This window comes from Vigna radiata, chromosome 11 (genome assembly GCF_000741045.1).
Source record: "Vigna radiata var. radiata cultivar VC1973A chromosome 11, Vradiata_ver6, whole genome shotgun sequence".
In the NCBI taxonomy this organism is placed as follows: Eukaryota; Viridiplantae; Streptophyta; class Magnoliopsida; order Fabales; family Fabaceae; genus Vigna; species Vigna radiata.
The window spans coordinates 8,811,800-8,830,385 of NC_028361.1; the positions used below are offsets into that span (position 1 = coordinate 8,811,800).

At 33.1% G+C, this 18,586-nt stretch overlaps 1 protein-coding gene across 3 annotated transcripts; it reads left to right on the plus strand.

Moving 5' to 3' along the window:
- The first annotated feature begins 3,125 nt into the window (after nt 1–3,125).
- On the plus strand, nt 3,126–17,310 carry LOC106777619 (protein ENHANCED DISEASE RESISTANCE 2). Of its 3 annotated transcripts, none has more exons than XM_014665274.2 (22): nt 3,129–3,697; nt 4,037–4,111; nt 5,252–5,305; nt 5,433–5,498; nt 5,729–5,832; nt 6,154–6,221; nt 6,307–6,423; nt 6,555–6,595; nt 6,686–6,786; nt 8,364–8,459; nt 8,775–8,839; nt 9,093–9,164; nt 9,890–10,045; nt 10,259–10,491; nt 10,579–10,618; nt 10,753–10,907; nt 10,995–11,096; nt 12,083–12,127; nt 12,216–12,356; nt 14,092–14,187; nt 14,315–14,416; nt 16,668–17,310. In XM_014665274.2, the coding sequence occupies exons 1-22, from the start codon at nt 3,554–3,556 to the stop codon at nt 16,773–16,775; spliced, it is 2,181 nt and encodes a 726-aa protein (XP_014520760.1). In that variant the 5' UTR covers nt 3,129–3,553; the 3' UTR covers nt 16,776–17,310. The 3 variants fall into 3 exon arrangements, with proteins under 3 accessions (XP_022631381.1, XP_014520760.1, XP_014520761.1); XM_014665275.2 differs by having other exon boundaries at nt 3,129–3,694; XM_022775660.1 differs by lacking the exons at nt 12,083–12,127; nt 12,216–12,356; nt 14,092–14,187; nt 14,315–14,416; nt 16,668–17,310 and adding an exon at nt 11,169–11,536 and having other exon boundaries at nt 3,126–3,697.
- Nucleotides 17,311–18,586: the final 1,276 nt, after the last annotated feature.

Sequence of the window (18,586 nt, forward strand, 5' to 3'; positions counted from 1 at the left end):
GTGGAATATTTTATTTTCAATATAATGATGTTATATAGTCAAAGGATGCAATGTGAAAGTGAAACCTCTATCTATTATTGACCAAAAGTATAAAAGAATAAAATCAAAGCTAAGTTCCATGGAAAATAGGTTTGGGTTTGGGACCATATTTTCATTTGTTTCTTTTTAGTTCACAGCTTCGTTGGTAGGAGCCAAAATTTAATGAATCTTTTGGTCACTTTTGTCAGCTGGAAGGTTCCAATATGGTTCAAAATGTATTTCAAATCAATTTAAATAGTAATAACAAAAACTAAATTAATATAAACTAATGTAATGTAATTTACTAACAATGTTATAAATTTTTTGGTTGATAAATTATAATTTTATTATATATTAATTCAAATGATTTTGTTATTGAAGTAATTTCCATGAATAAAATCTTTATTTTGACTAAATCAATATTTAGAACGAATTATAACAAAAATCTTAGATTTAAATATAATGATACATAATATAGTAAAACACAAAACATGGATACCTCAACCGAAACAAATATTAAGACGTAAATCAATATTTCTCACATCCGCACCTTCATATACTTACCAATAATAAATATATTGAAACAAACACAGCATAAAGTTAGCAACAGAAATTAAGAATTTCTCAAATTGATGGTGCTTATGATAAGCTTGCACATGCTATTGTCATGTTCAGAAAAATGAAAAATTATAAATTGAATAATTACATATGGTTTAGTAGAGTTGTCAAAATTGATCACAATCCTTGGGCCAGTCCAGCCCGTCACGGGTTTGAAGCGGGTTGGATTTAAAAACATTGTATTTTTTTTATGCGGGTCAGATTTAAACCCGGTTCATACGAGTTGAACCCATAGTGGACTGGGTTGACCCACCAACCTACTTACCTAAATTTATTTTATTAAAATTTAATTTTAATTTTATAAAAAAATATTTATTAACTTTTTTTGCTTGAAAAAATTATTTAGGTTTTCTATTTTAAAAAATAATTAAACATCTATGTTGGAAGTGAAATTTAGGAATTAAATTTGTTTAGATTTGAATTATAGAAACTTTGTTATTTTTTTATTTAAAAAAAATTGTAATTAAGTAGGTCACTGAGCCAATCCGTTTACCCACCAACCCGTGGTGGATCGAGTCAGGTTCAAATTTTTCTAGTTTGTTAATAAACTAGTAGATTGGGTTGAATCATTAAATGATCAATCCGTGATGAGTCAGACCGGATTACTTATTTTGACATCTATATGTTTTGGTGTTTGAAATAAATTGGTACTGGTGGTTATGGTTGATGATAGAAGGATAACACTGCTTCATACCCCCAAAACTACTTACTGAAAAAAGCACCTAACAGCTGCAATTATGACTTTTGGTAACTGTTGTTATTGAAATATTGCCATAATTTTCTTCTTTAAACTTCCTTTATTTTTTTCACATGTTCACATGTTTGTCAAATTAGTATAAACAAAACTCTTTTTGCTGCTTCTACATCTTTAACATCTCCTTTTAGGTTAATTTTAAATTTTAAATTTCAAGAGCTTTAAAACCTACCAAGCCCACTTTAGAATCTTCATAAATGAAACATCATTAGTCACATCAATGTTGTTTTAAACTGCATCAATTTTGTGGCAGAGAAAAAATAATTTGAAGATAAGGAAAAATAGACTGTTTTCTGGAACAAAAATGAACAAAGAAAATAGTTTTACTCATTACTATTATTTTTATCAATTTTAGTTATTCATTATTAAAACAAGAAATAGTTTCATGATCAATTATACAACCCATGATAAATTATGAGAATATTTTCAAGTGTGACAATAATAAAATTATAATTTATCAACCAAAAAATTTAAGGGACAACATCTATTTATTCTTATCACTCACTCATATAAAGTGAATATAATTTTTTTCAAACACATAAAGAAAAGACATTTTTGGCATTATTTGTTTCCCTATCACAAAAATTCTTGTTAAGAATATAAAGTAAGATGATATTTTCTAAAATTATAATTTTTGTTTATAATAATGGATGTCAGTAAACCATGTTATTAGAAAAACACAGTGACTACTACTTTTTATTATACGAACTTTTAACTATTATTATACATTACTTTTTTCTCTTGTACTCTTTATTTAGAATTTAATACATTACAATATATAATAAAAATATTACTTCAAAGTATACCAAGTTTAATGAGTTACACAACTAAAATTTAATACAAACACAGTCACCTGAGTAAAATTTTTCCTAATTACAATAAAACCAATTTTACTAAAATACTATAATTGCGTAAAAATACTACAACCACGTGAGTAAATACAGGATTTAAAAAAATAATTAGAATTTTCTGGACAAACTTAAACACTGCAAAAATAAATGGGTTAAATATGTTTTTAGTTCCTATACTTTGGATTGATTTTGGTTTTAGTCCTTTAACTTATATAAAGTTAAAAAAAATTGGTAAAAAAACTAAAATCAAAATTTTCTAAAGTTAAAAGACTAAACTCTACCATAGTTTGAAAATGAACTAAAACCAAAATCACTAGAACTAAAAACATATTTAACTCAAAATAAATCATAATAAAAAATATATATATTTTTGTAATGTACAATAGATAATTAATAATTAATTACAACTAATTTTCTTGGTTTTAGATTTCAATAATGTCTCGCTTAGCTGTCGACACTCACACAGTGAGAGGCACAAATTAATTCCAATTCCTAATCCCACTACACTGTATCTCATCACTGTACCTGCGTAAATTAGTGTCCAACCTCACCTACAAAATGACCATAACCCCCAATACAAACAAAATTACAACTGCATTTCATCTGGGATAAATATGTAATCTCCTTTATGCAAAAAAATCATGTGGGACCCACTTCCCTTTTCATCATGTCCTCTTCCAACAGTAATACTAATTAACTCTCTAATTAACATTAAACTGGTCTGGTGGAGACTATTAGAAGGAAAGAACTAGAAGAGGACGCCACCTTCGTTCAAAAATGGAGAAAACGTCACTGCGCCATCTCGCATTTAACCCACACGGCCCAATTCAAACACGCCACGTGGCAAGTGCTGCTCGCGGTCACAGCCTTTTCTTACGTGGGATCTCACACTTGCGCTAATTAGAATACAACAGAATCTCTTCTTCAAATTCTCTCTCTTTCTTCTCTCTCAACACAGTTCCCCTGTACGTCGTCGTTTCACCGATCTCATCCACGCCGACTGCCGATCGCGGTCCAACCAAGTCGAAGAAGGAGGTGGAAGGTTCTGGCAATCGGTGGAGAGTAAACTCCACTAGTGCCAATGCGGAATTCGAGTACGGAATCATAACTTCTTTCCTATTCTGCGAAAGTTGAGTGAAGTTCCCCGGTCCGCGATCCTCTATCTCCGGCGCCAGTGATGGGTCGTCGGGCCGTGTAGGAGCTCGCAATTGATCTTGCCGAAGCAGAGATTCTCAGTCTCCTGCTTCCGGCTCGAACCGCGTCAGTTTTTTTTCTCTGAATTTGGAATTTGAAATTCTCTTTGGAGGAAAGGATGTCGTCGAAGGTTGTGTACGAAGGGTGGATGGTGCGGTACGGCCGGCGGAAGATAGGGAGATCGTTCATTCACATGAGGTACTTCGTGTTGGAGTCGCGGCTGTTAGCGTATTACAAGAGGAAACCACAGGATAATCAGGTGGTTCTATTGCTTTTCTTTTTTCATGTGTGTGGAATTTCTCTTCTTTGGTTTCTTTTGCGATTCGGAGGATTAAGCCGATTGTTATTTTCTGTTTTTTGCTTGAATTTGTTTTGCTTGTTGAAGTTTCCACTATCCGGATTTACCTTTTGGGGTATTCTATGGAAAAGGATAGAGAATTTGCGAGATTGCTTTTTTACTTTTACAATTTCTTTATGCTTCCTAAACTTTTTTTGTTTTTTGTTCTTTATTTTTTACTTTGTGGGAGGAGGGCAGTGTGCTGTACAGTGGATGCTGCTGAAAATCTTGACTGAGATGAACTTGATTTTATGCTTTTGGTAGGTCCCAATTAAAACACTGCTAATTGACGGCAACTGCAGAGTGGAGGATAGAGGCTTGAAGACTCATCATGGACATGTGAGTTCTCTAATCAAACATGGACACTAGCACATGCACTGTTATTTATTTGTTGGTTCCTCTGCTTGCTGCGTGAGCCTACTGGTCTTAAAATTATCCTTTGACACACTATCTATACTATGCTTGGTTTGCATGTGTCAATTTTTTAGATCTATACTATGCTTGGTTTGCATGTGACAATTTTTTAAACCGGATTATTGGAATTGAATATGGGAATGGAGGGCAACTAAACGGATGACACTATCTATACCATGCTTGGTTTGCATGTGTCAATTTTTTAATCCGGATTATTGGAATTGAATATGGAATGGAGGGCAACTAAATTGGATTATTGGAATTGAACATGGAATGGAGGACAACTAAATTCGTGAAACAAGGAGATGTTCTGGAATAATTTATGGTGTGTGATGTAAGGAAGGATCTTTCAACTATACCAATGGTTTTTAATGAAACAAAGGAAAAACAAACGGGTCTCAGAGTGTTTTGACAAATAATGCTGGGAATTTGCACTTTTATGCACATAAAAATTAACACCCATTTATGTACTGTTAAATATACTCATGGAACCTGGGTTGGGTCCTGTATTGTCCAAGACATATTAATATTTTTATTTTCCTTTTAGCTTAAGGAATTTGTTACAAGAAAATAATTCTAAAGCAAGAGGATAGGGTATCATTCTTCAACGTGTCCACAAAAGAAGAAAAAATTCTAAAGTTGGGAGGAAAAGATGCAAAAACTTTGCAATCTCTTTCCTTGTCTACAGGAGAAATCTCCTGATCAGATGTATATCCTGATCATCAAGGAAGAGCTGCGTATAATCCTCTCCATTGTTGTTAATCTTGTAAGTTAACTCATGGATTTGCCTGAGTTTACATTTAAACCCATTTTTTGTATTAATCCTGTACATACCTTAGCACCGTTGTTCAGATTCAAATCAAACCTTTCAAGCGGATTTGTGCACTAGAATGAGAGGTATGTGGGTTCACCTGAGGCACAAACCAGTAACCAATAACCAGGTTATTTTTAGCCATAGTGTAAAGTAGCATATGGTGACTTTTGGCAGTTGTATTTGTAGTTAGAATATTGACAATGGTTTTGTTCTCTCTATTTGCCCTCAACTATTTACTTCTTTTTGTGCAGATGGTTTATGTTTTGTCTGTTTACAACAAGAAAGAAAAGAACCATCGAATTATGGTTAGTGGATTTTCCTCATTCATAGATCCAGCATATTTTTGTTCCCTTTTATCCATAATTGCCAATATGCCTTTTCGTACTGATATTATTATAATTTTGCATTTGCTAAGTCTCGTTTGCACTGCAGATGGCAGCATTTAACATCCAAGAGGCCCTAATTTGGAAGGAAAAAATAGAGTATGTTATTGATCAGGTCTGTTACAAAAAGTTGCACAACATTCATTAATTGTGGATTGATATCCATGTTCCTAAATTTTTTGTTAAAGTTTATCTCTCCCTGATGTACATTGACTTGAAATATGAAAAATACTTACTTGATACAAAGATAAAATGATACATTGCAATTTAACTTGGTGAGTCCACCGTAGAAGGACATGCTTTTTAGTTGTGTAAGTTGATGTTATTGAACTTTGATACATACAGCACCAGGGAGCTCAACCATCAAATGGCAACAAATATATTTCTTTTGAGTACAAATCTGGGATGGACAATGGAAAGACAGCTTCTTCCTCAGATCGTGAAAGCCAGTAAGTAGTAGTTTTGTGCTTTGCTTTTTTTCCTCATACTGTATGTTGAAGATGACAGTGCTTTCAGTTTACCTGTTTGTGGTGTTGTTTCATATGTTAAATTATGTTTGTCTTCCTTCAAATTGTGTCCAATGTCAAATTTTCTGGAGAGTCTACTGAAATAACATACTGAAACATTCTGGAATATGATTTATTATTTTCACCCACTTTTGTTTCACTGCTTAGCAAATGACACCGGTATAGATAATTGCCTGGTACCAATGTTTTTGTGCATATCATCCTATACATTCATAACATCTAATATATTTTTTGGATCACCAGGTTCAGTGCTCAGGAGGATGAAGATGATACTCATCCTAATTTGTTAAGAAGGACAACAATTGGAAATGGTCTGCTTTATATCCTTACAGCTTGGTGGGTTTGTAATTAGTCTGCCCCAGTCTATATTTAAATTTTTCCTTTCTTGAGATGCAGGCCCTCCTGAATCAGTTTTTGACTGGACACGGGAAATAGATTCTGATTTGTCAAATCAGAATATCAACAACCAAGCATTCTCAAGAAAGCATTGGCGTCTTTTACAATGTCAAGATGGTTTGCTACATATAATTTCATGAGAGCAATTTTTTATCTTGTTTACATAAAAGATTAAATATTCTAGTGTTAAATTATTGGATAAGTAGTAGTTGCATGAACTGACACGATTTTCTTTCTGAAATTCACAGGACTTCGTATTTTTGAGGAACTCGTTGAAGTTGATTACCTTGTATGTTATTTCCTGTCTTTCTTTAATTTAATGGTATACTACATTCATGGAATTGTTTGGGAAACAATTATTTTCATTTGCTTCATGTAGCCAAGGAGCTGCAGTAGAGCTATGAAGGCAGTAGGTGTTGTGGAGGCGACTTGTGAAGAAATTTTTGAACTTGTGATGAGCATGGATGGGACACGGTTTGAGTAGGTTTTCTGTAAAATTACCACCAATTTTTGTGTTTCTGTGTAATAGTTGCTGTCATGCATGATGACAGATTGTTATTAATTGTTGTTTCTGGAGAAATATTATCCTGATGTATGAGAGAGCAATTAGGTTTGACAAGAAGTTGTGATGTCTTCTAATACTACTTTAGATGGATTCAGTATAAACATATCAAAAGCTATATATGATGTATATATGTGTAGGGGAAGAAAATAAAATGAATCAAGGAGTAAATAAATCAAAATTTTCTTTAATTTAAAATTAACTTCAACATCTAAAATTTTCCGAGGCTTTCTCATTTAATCTGTCCCTATAAACTTAACAATGTTTGAAATTCTTGTCTTAGAAAAGTCTTTATAGTGGGTTCTGCAATTAAAAAATTCCCATAAGCTAGAAATTAATCCCAACTGGACTTTACTGTATCATGTCCTGGACATTGTAGTTAAAAGAACCAGAACTTGTGCCCAAGGTTCTAAGGCAAGAATGCAGCAGGAGTGAGCTATTCTTGGCACCTTAGGAGTGCCTTTCCTGTTAAGGCTAGTTATGCCTTTACACCCTAGTTTCCTATAAAAAGCAGTAAAGAAATCTGAAAGCAAGATTATCTAATTTAGTAACTTAGATGCTAAATGGGTTAAAGTTGTCAGTGTTAAGAAAAATACTAGGGTATACTGGTCAAGGAGGTGGATGAGGCATTGCTATGTTATAATGCGACACTATTGGAGTTGAAAACTATTTACATTTTTTTGTGCTCTTCCTCTACCTATGACTAGCGTGATTTTTTTTTTTTAGTTCAATTTTTGATCAGTGGGAATTTAGAATGTTCAACTGAATAAGTTTAATGGACTAACAAATATATTATCAGTGGAAGTTTTTGGGAATATATTGGAGTAATACCTATATAGAAGATTATAGAATATTGCCTAAGATGGCTTTTGGTTGTGAGGGAAAGAGCTGAGGACCAACAGAGGTCATGGTGCGAAAGGTGGACCAAATGGTTGAACATTACATTAGAATGGCAGAGGAAACCAAAGAAAAGAATAGGTAAAAAAACCATTGAAAATTTTAAATGAATTAATTGGAAGTTTGGTTTTCTTAGAGGTCAATACATGGCACATGATCCATATGGCTGACCCAACAAAGTGGTTTAACACTTGGTTGTTAACTTGTTATTATAGATGATGAACTGATAGTCTTATTAAAAAAAATTATTTGATGAAAATTGTGAACTGAGGTGCAAATTTGTTCAGTTTTGGTTGCAAGGTAAGACAGGTAGTTAGTTTGGAACTTCTAATATCTTTTTCGTAGTTGATAACCATTGATGCTCTAAGATGTTTGACATCTCTGAGTCTTGAGTATGATAACATAAACTGGGTTATAAAATCATTTGGAAACCTGACACTGTTCTGGACATCATCTTGTTCACTTCAGATGATGTTATAGGTATGACTTGAATTAAATTAAAATATTCACTATAAACACAATTGTTTTTAGATATTCCATGTTTTCCACAATTCTGCAGATAAATTTTGTTTGTTTCTTATTATTTGCATGTCTGCAGATGGGATTGCAGTTTCCTACATGGTAGTTTAGTTGAGGAGGTGGATGGACATACAGCAGTTCTTTACCATCGACTTCAGCTAGATTGGTTCCCAATGTATAGAAAATCTATTTTCTGTGTCATTTATAATTGTTTGTTGTTTATATTTGTTAAACTTGATCAAATAATTTCACATAAATCACTGATGAGTGAAAATGTCCTTTTTTGAATAACCGATTTTTCTTGTATTGTGTTGTAAGTTTTCTGAATAAATTGTTTTATTTAGGGCTCCCACTGCTTAAATTTGATTTTTTTTTTTGTACATATGAAAGCATGATTGAGACTCGATAAATAGTTAAAAAAGGGTTATTCATCTGCAAAGTGAGTTGGCTAACTGTATTGACTGTCAATGCTATGTATTTATCATTGCAGGTTTGTGTGGCCCCGTGATCTTTGTTATGTACGATATTGGCGCCGAAATGATGATGGAAGTTATGGTAAGTTTTTGGTACTGTTCATACTTTAAAGGATTTGCTAATGATGACACTTATTAAGGAAACATAAGAGAGTTTGAAATAAAAATAATTGTTAGTTATATTGGGAACTCAAACATGTAATACTTCTCTTAATGTTATCAAACACATTTGATGGCCACTATTGACTATTTCTCAATTAATGCTCCTAAAGAACTCTTTACGGAACTTTATGTTTATTACTTTTGGAAGTTTGTGTTGATGTTTCTTCTTGCAGTTGTTTTATTTCGCTCTAGGGAGCATGAAAACTGCAGTCCACAGCCAGGGTGTGTTCGAGCACATATTGAGAGTAAGATTTAATTGCTTATAAACCTGACTCTATCCTTCAAAGTTCAAAAGAGTTGGATTCATCTATATTTCAAAGGGTCTTGATGTCCTCAATTTGTTATGGATTAGTTTATTCATATTATCTCTCTGGTGTTTTGCTAATAGTTTATTTTAAGGTCCTTGCTGATTCTGATTTGTGAAAATCTGGATTTTGGTTAAAACCAGGAAGCTTTGATGCCTTTTCTTTTCTTTCTTTCTATTGAACCTGTATTATTTACAATTTCCTGCTAAGGAGGATCTCTGTTTTAGCTCTTTTCCTTAGTATTAATACTTATTTTTTTATTTTTAAATCCTAAAAGACAGCTGAACTGTGTTTTAAAATTTATTAATTTCAATAGAATATATTGTTCTTGTAAGTTGTTACGGTACCTTCAACAGAATGGATAGAATCATAATATTTGATAAGGCAGCATTAACAAGTTGGAGAATAAAATGGAAATTCTAGAACTTTTAGCATATCGAGGTTTCCCTCTTTTAATCAGTTGAGGTTTTCTGTCAGCTTAAAGTGATGATTGATCTTTATAAAAAAAATAATTTTATGTCATTTATCTATCATTATTGTTATTATTCACTAGTTATCATTAAAGAATTATTTTTTGTTTGTCATTTATGCGTCTCATGTAAGTTTTCTCTATATTTCTGTTATTTTCATCGAAATTTCTTAGGTCTAAAATCTTATTTCTTCAGGTGGAGGATTTAATATTTCCCCCTTAAAACCTCGAAATGGAAGGCCGAGGACACAAGTCCAGCATCTTATGCAGATTGATCTGAAGGGATGGGGTGTGGGTTACCTGTCATCTTTTCAGCAGTATTGTGTCCGTCAAATGCTAAATAGTGTAGCTGGTGAGTTGATTTCCATTTATGCGGTTTACATATTTTGTACTGATTGATAATGCTCTCCCTTCTATCATCATGGTGTTTTTTTTTTTTTTTTATTTACCTTTCTCTCTATCGATTTAATAATTGAAAGTTTAGAGTGGAGATGGCCCCATTTTGAATCTCTTAACCTGTTGTGCAATTAGTGTCAACATTCTTGTATTTTTTCTCTTTCTGCAGGTTTACGTGAATGGTTTGCCCAATCAGATGAAAGAAACGCTCATCCAAGAATTCCTGTCATGGTTAACATGTCCTCAACATCTGTTTCTTCAAAGAAGAATCAGAGGCCAAATGATTTTTCTGTCAATCCTTCTTCTATTGATCAAATGAATTCTGCAAGCAGAAACTCTGCCTTGATAGATGAATATTCTGATGATGAAGAAGATTTTCAAATAGCAGAATCTGAGCAAGAGGTTTTATCTACTTTTTGCCTTATCTATATACACTTTGGAGGTTTGCTTCATAAATTTTAGCATTAATATTGCTATTAAACTTTTCAGGCATACCAAATTGGTCTTGAGAATGATGTGAAAAGAACAGGTAATTGCGTGCAATACCCTATTCAATTTAACCGTATTACAATTACAAACTCGTGCATGAAGCAATTCACCATGATGATGCATGTTTGTCAGAAGCTCAATTAAATCTTTTCATGATGTTTTCCTAAAATGAAGCTTTGGAAGAAGAGCCTGCAAATGAAATCGACTTATCTTCCTTTTCGGGAAATTTGCGCCGGGATGACCGGGATAATGCTCGGGACTGCTGGAAAATTTCCGATGGAAATAACTTTAGAGTCAGAAGCAAGCATTTTTGTTATGACAAGTCGAAGGTATTCATTCTCCTTTCTCTTTTACACTTTCTGAACAAAGTTTATCATTGTCTGTGTGTTCATATTCCTTTGTGGTGAACTTTGAAGGTTCCTGCTGGCAAGCATATGCTGGATCTTGTTGCTGTAGATTGGTTTAAGGACTCAAAAAGGATGGACCATGTGGCTAGGCGTCATGGTTGTGCAGCCCAAGTGAGTAATTTAACCTTTTGTTTCTTGAAGAAGATTAATGGTAGGTGGTTGAAGCTGGGAATTTTCTTACAGAAAACAGGGCTAAAGTCTATTACACAAATGATAGGTCTATCACAAGATAGACTCAACTAAAGAGGAAACAAAAATAAGCCACTGTGATGGTTGTAGAACTTTTAGGATCTTCAAGCCTTCCTGTCCGAAAGGTCCAGAAGTCATTTAGTTACTGAATCCCCTATCTTATCTTTGCTTCGCATAGGATGAGAAACTAACAATACTGTCTCCCAAAAGATCCATTTTGTCTTCTAGGTGGAGGTCATTATAAGTATCGTGTAGCAACTGAAAGCTATACCAGGTTCCCTTTGTTTGAAGCACAATAGCCAAGTTATAATTGAAGCATAATAATTTGATTATTTTCCATCATACAGGTCTCCTACTAAATCAGCTGTGAGTAGGTTTGTTACTTTACCCCGGCGTGTGAAGTAAACATGTGACATGATTGATTTTTCTTACTTAGATATTTGATGGAGTTTATAGTTATGGGAAAATTAAGTTACGCTTTCTCAAGGTCTGTGCTTATTATACCATATATCGATCTTATTTGGGACAAAATACACCCCTGTTAATTGAAACGGGACATGATGATGTTTGAAAATAACATTACATACCTGTTAATTTAAACTCAGGTAAGTAATGTTAAATGAAGACGGAGCAGGGCCCCCCCTCCCGCACACCCCCCTCCATCTCTTAAATTATTCGGTAAACACCTTACTGAAGAAGAAGACAGGCCCAAAACCAACCCACAAACCTGTAACTGAACCACAAACTAAGGAGGATAACATCTTTACTTAAATGGGAGTGTTATCAAGAGAATATCTTTACGGAATTTGATTTTCCTTTTTACTATTTATTTACGATGTTGGGAGGTTGTTGCATGCCTTTTTTAGGGTTTTGCTGATTATGGTCGTAATCTTTTTGTTTCTGTGTAGGTAGCTTCAGAAAAAGGATTTTTCTCCATTGTCATTAATCTTCAAGTGAGTTCTTCTGTTCATATGACTGGGTCAACTTTAAACTTCAAAAGTTTAGAGTCAGAAGAAAATGAATGTTTGCTGTTGGTTGTAGGTGCCTGCATCAACACACTATAGTATGGTTTTTTATTTTGTGACAAAGGAGTTAGTTTCTGGATCCCTGTTGCATCGCTTTGTTGATGGTGATGATGAGTTTCGAAACAGCAGGTTTAAGCTTATACCATCAGTCCCTAAGGTATTTACTGAAAATTTTCGTCATTATAATTTAGGGAACTTTTACGGCCTTCATATGATGTATAGATACTATAAAAATATCGACACGTATCTTATTCATTTTATATTGAAAACTTTAGGATACGACATTTATATGATACAACAATTCATTTTATATTGAAAAATATATGATGCTAATTGATAGGATATAAAGTGATAGGATACAATGGGTTTAGGATAGAAGGAAAAGGAAATGAGAGAGAAGTTAGGAGGGAAGAGATGTTTGACAGTTAGTTAGTTAGTGGAAAGGGGAAGGGAGACTTTATAAATAGGGTGTGTGTTCCGTACGGGGGGATTATTCATTTTGTATTCTTTTGGTATAGACTGGATGGTTCGAGTGGAGGGAGAGTGCTCCCAAGGGGGTGATATTGTTCATACTTACATCAATAATACACATGTTATTCTGTTCTGTTTTGTGTGTTCTTGAGAGAAGGAGAGGGTTGATCGACTTCTTGACTAAAGAAGTCTACCACTATTGTAATTTGTTTTAAATCATACCACAATTGAAAAATCATTACTGAATATTATCCAAATTAAATATGCTAAATATATTAAACTCAATTGTATATATAAACTAGAAATGACAAATTATAATTTTAAACATGGTTAAATGTTTAGTTTTATAGTTTTTAAGATTTTTTAAGCTGTTAAAGGTACTTTATTTTCTGTTATTGGTATTTTAAAATTCAGTTTATACCTTATTTAAAACTATTTTTATTTACTGATATTATTTGAAAATTTGGTTTAGAAACCATTTACTTGTGATCGGAGCTGCCTTTACTTGTTAATTTTATAATTTGTAGCCGTATCGTTCTTTTGTAGTTATGTCTAAATATGGGTATGGACATCTTTTGTTTTTTGTGAGTGTGGTGGCTGCAAGAGACACCTTAAACTATGTACCATATGTAATTTGTTCTAGACAATGTGTACAATAACGAAAGCCTAATCCCACTAGGCGAGGCTGGATACATAGATTACATTATGCTATTTGGATTGGCTGGCTACATACATACATAATATATATATATATATATATATATATATATATATATATATATATATATATATATATATATATATATATATATTCTTAAGAGGCCAGGCTTGGAATTCTGTGGCTGGGAGTGCTAATTGTGGGTAAAACAAAAAACATGTTTGCTAGCATTTAATATTTTTGTTAGGCTTTTCAAAATTCAAATGGATGGACAGCAGTGGGGTTCGAACTAAATAGTTGGTTATAAGATAACTTCTGTTCAGATGCCACAAGAAAGAACATAGTCGCCTCTCCTTGTGTGGGTCAAAGTTCAAACAGAACAAAATCAATGGTAGCCAAATATAATTGTTTAAACTTGTACCAATATGGAAATATCATATTTCCAAGTTCACTTTTCCCAAGAATAATTGTACAGTCCTTAAAAAAAATGTGCGTTAGGTGGATGTATGCAGCTTTGTTGCTGACTGTTACCAAGTTGATGTATATACATTTTTGGCCTGGCTTAATCCACAGGATCAAATCTCTTATTGTTGGTTTTATGACATTCTTTGATTTTTTCCATTTATATTTTTACATTTTTTTTTATTTCTTTGCCACTTTTGTTTGTAATTTATAACTACCATCTTTCCGTAAAGGCTGGAGAGGAGAAACAAGCATACTTTCTCGTTACACTTCTTATTGATATTCCATCTTAAAAATGCAGGGTTCATGGATTGTACGCCAGAGTGTTGGGAGTACTCCTTGTTTGCTGGGAAAGGCAGTTGATTGCAACTACATTCGTGGTCCCAAGTATTTAGAAGTAAAATTTGATTCAAGCTCTATAAATTTTTTGTTTGTCTTGTTGTATTAAAATTTCCCACTGATGAATGATGTTTGAATCTTAATTCTCTGCTATGATTTTTTAACCAATCACTCTCTAATTGTAGATTGATGTTGATATTGGTTCCTCTACTGTTGCCAATGGAGTTTTGGGGCTGGTTATTGGTGTGATTACAACATTGGTTGTAGATATGGCTTTTCTTGTACAGGTGCGTTAGATATTACCAGAAATTAACATCTAAACTAATTTTCTTGTACAGTTGCGTTAGTCATGAGATTTAAGTGGCAGCAATTGGGCTAGACTAATTTTCTTGTTGCATCTAGTGTGGAACATTTAACATTTATTAATAATACTTTATTTTAGTTGATTTCACCTAGGTAGGTTGTGGGTATTTAATTTTCAGATTGTGGAGCTTGCTATGACAAAAAATGTGTTACTGTTTTAACGATTTGTTTTAAGTAACCTTCAACTGCAAGGAATTATAAATAATCTATTAAGCTGAGCTAGTTCTGAACCAAACCTTTCGTTTGGGTTAAGTTTTATCTGTATTTTCCTTCAAGTTTACATTATTGTTAGATATTTATAAATAATGGGAAACGAATGTCTGCACCTTGTAACAGTCTGTTATCTCAAACCTCCTGTAGAGGCAGAGCTATGCAGCAAAATATTTTCTCTAATGGGTGGCCAAAATAATTTTTTTATGACTTGAATTTAGGGATGGAGCAAAACCAGGGTATCATCTCAGTTTTTTATATTATATATAAAGATGAATACAAGTATAACTCAAAGAGGAAGGCTACAACCTATGTTGTTTATCTTACAATTATGTACACACAAAAAATAAAATTTGCTGTGAGAGCATATCTTGGTTGGTCTATTTGAGGGAGGCTACTTTTTGGGTTGCGTCAAAGATATCTTGGCCTTCTTCCAAAAATAAGAGTGCATCTCTTGAAGGATTTGAGTATCTCTTAGACATTGGGTTCAGCTAATTTTCCATAAAACAACAGTTGGTAGTCGAGCTTTTGCCATTAAGATTTATCTTCAGCGGAAATAGCATTAGCTTCCTTCCCTAAGTGGTTATGGTTTCCATGACTTAGAAACCACAAATCTATCGAACCAGACCAAGATAAGTTATTTTTCCAGTTGAGTTTTATAGTTGCAATAATAGGAGTACCAGAAAATGAGAACAAAATCAACAGAGACCATCTCAAAGATATGTACACTGTAATGGAGACAAAACGAACATCCGTATTAAAAAAACGTGTGACCAAACGTATTTAACTCCAAGTAAGTTGGAACAGAGAACCAAGGTTGGGGGAACGGGTTCAAACCCTCACACACTAGGTTGGAGCACCCAAAGATTCTTTATCAAGACCAAATCTAGTGCTTGTTTGGGACGGTACGCTGTCGCTTGTCAAGACCAAATCTTGTGTTGTATGTTGCTTGGTAGACAGCTGCGAGACGGTTGAGTGTCTGTATTTCACTAGAAAATTATTAACAGAGTAGGATAGCCCTATCACCTTGAATTTAGAGATGGCCAAAAGTACTGACTCAGCTGATGTATATGTGTATAAAAGATGAGTACAAGTATATCTCGGAGAAAGGCTACAACCTATGTTCCTTAACTTAAAGCTAGGTACATCCAAAATCGGCTTTTATAAAATCTGTACAACCAAATAATATCACCTATTTCAACATTTAAGTATAAAATTAAAATAAGTTAAAAAAATTTGAGGATGACCATGATATCTCATGGTCAACCGGGATCTGCCCCTAACCAACCAGGTGCTGGTTTTATGCTTCCACTATTGTGTTTGTTTAATATAGTATGTATATTCTGAAATTGAGTGCATTTGATTTTTCGGTTAAAAGAAAGTTTCACACAAGTAATAATGTAATGCAGACCAAGTAATTTGAGTTTAAATTTGTAAATCTTTAACCACAGATGGCAAGATGGATAGCAAACATAGTAGTAAAAGTGTGAATGTGGGAGAGGCCGGTGTTGTATTGTGCCAATTGTCCATCACTCCACCAATTTACATATATTGATGCTACGGAGCAGAATTACATAAAGATATGATAGTTTTCTTTGTTCATTGTTATTAATTTTAACTGCTTAAGTTTAGGTCTGAATTTGCTATCAAGTATCTGTACCGAAACAAACAACGTTTTTACATTTTATTTGAATTCCAGTTTGGTATGATAATCTTGAGTGGGTTAAAAAGTTTTAGAGATTTTTCTGTGATTTGTATTTTGAACCGGGAGCATTGGAATATTGGATCATGTTCTTGCCGTGGTCAGTTTCATTGCTGGATTTTAAATGAGAAATTATTTTATTTATCGTAGCATTACTATTATTATGCTAGTGCATGTGTTCTGAACAAATGCTTGACAATGGATTATTTGTTCTTGATATCTTTTAGTATGTATCATTAAATCATGACAATTGTTATTGACAGGCAAATACTCCTGATGAGTTGCCCGAGAGGCTTATTGGAGCTGTTCGTATTTCTCACTTAGAGCTAAAATCTGCCATCGTCCCAAAACTGGAACAAGATGTATCATGACTAACTCAGTCGTTTCTGTTCTATACAAAATCATTTGTTAGCAATATGCAAGTGTACCATTTTTTTTCTCTGGGATGTAGGCTCATTGTTTTATAATTGGGTTCTTCTGTGAAACATTAAAAGGAAATTCTTCTTTTCCTTTTCCTTTTTGCTTTTTTTAGTTCATTTTAAGTTTTTAAGCTGTTAGGATCTGTATTTTGTCAAAGTATTCATATTCGGATATATTTCATCTGATTATGAAATATTGTTATATAGTTTCAAACAATTTTTTGTAACTCCCAGTAAGGTTAGAAGGAAAAAAAGGTTCAGTTCAGTCATTCATCTCGTCATGGAACTTGCTTGTGTAATAATGTACACAGTTTCTCCTGCATATATTTTCTTTTCCTAGACAACTTCCTCTCCACCAAAGATTGTATCTACATCTTGTACAAATGTAGTTTCTTTCACATTCCCAGGTTCTATGTCTAAAAAGGTTGTATGTGTAGTAACGAGGGAATTTCATGAAGTGTGTAATTCTAAAGGTTCTCTTCCCTAAGATTATGTTGTTTTATCTGGATTAAGAATGATATAGATATAGAAAAAAGAGAAATACTGATAGATGTTTTATTTGGATGGATACAAGTAGAAAGGATTTAGTGAATAAAGATAGTAGATAAACCACTGTTTTACCAAAAAATTATATATATATATATATATATATATATATATATATATTTATATATTTATATATTTATATATTTATTGTATCTTTTATGTTACCGCTTAACGTAAAAATGTTTTTTTTAATTGTGGGAAAAATTTATTCATCCTTTTAAGACATCCAAATAAATATAATATAATACTATATAAGGAGTTAATATATAATAATAAGATAGTACAGTTAATATGTTTACAAACAGAGTTATGAGAAAATTCTAAAGTTTCGTGCATTTTAAAACTTTACAAGAGTTACAAGTCTATGAAGCTTTAAGATTACGTCTAAATTGATCGGTATTACTAAAAGGGAATTATACACCGAATGATTATACAAAATTATATAAACAGAACGATATTACACTAATTAATACTTCCAAATACTGATCGTGTGGTCATATACTAAGCTTCAGGATTCTTCCCTTTCAGAGCTTCTTTCAACAAATAGTCTTTACTTTTTGCTCACATCCACAGGATGATCATCGCAATGACGAGAATGACATGACAAAACGGAGATAAGGGTAAGCTTCTGTAATTTAATTAATCAAAGTAATTTTACAAACTTACAATTTAACTAATCATGTGATACCCTAAACAATGTAGACATATAATCACCAATCATACACTTCATACACTGATCAAACACATAATATTATAGACCGACCAAGTGATTTGACCATCCAGACTAATATGTAATGTCGAGTTCCAGGGGTTTGTGCACTGGTGTGGTGAAGTAAATGGAATACTCTCAGCTGCCACACCAAGTTAGTCCCATAAATCCTTATAAACCTCTGGTGTGGTGAAGTAGCTGGAACACCCTTAATTGCCACACCAGGATAAAAATCCTCATCATCCAACCAAACAAGGATCTCCTGCTATTCTCACCACATGATTCATCACTCTCTACTTGAGCATGGATGATCATTCGAGTGTCGGGATAAACCACATTGGACACTCCAACCATTCATACGATCAATCACAACAAACATTATCATCATGTACTCTCTCTATGAGGATAATGTAATTACATTCACAATCAGACTCTTCATCATTATAACAATACATTCATGAGCCTTTAATTCATATAAACCTTTAAATACCAACATACATAGCCATCA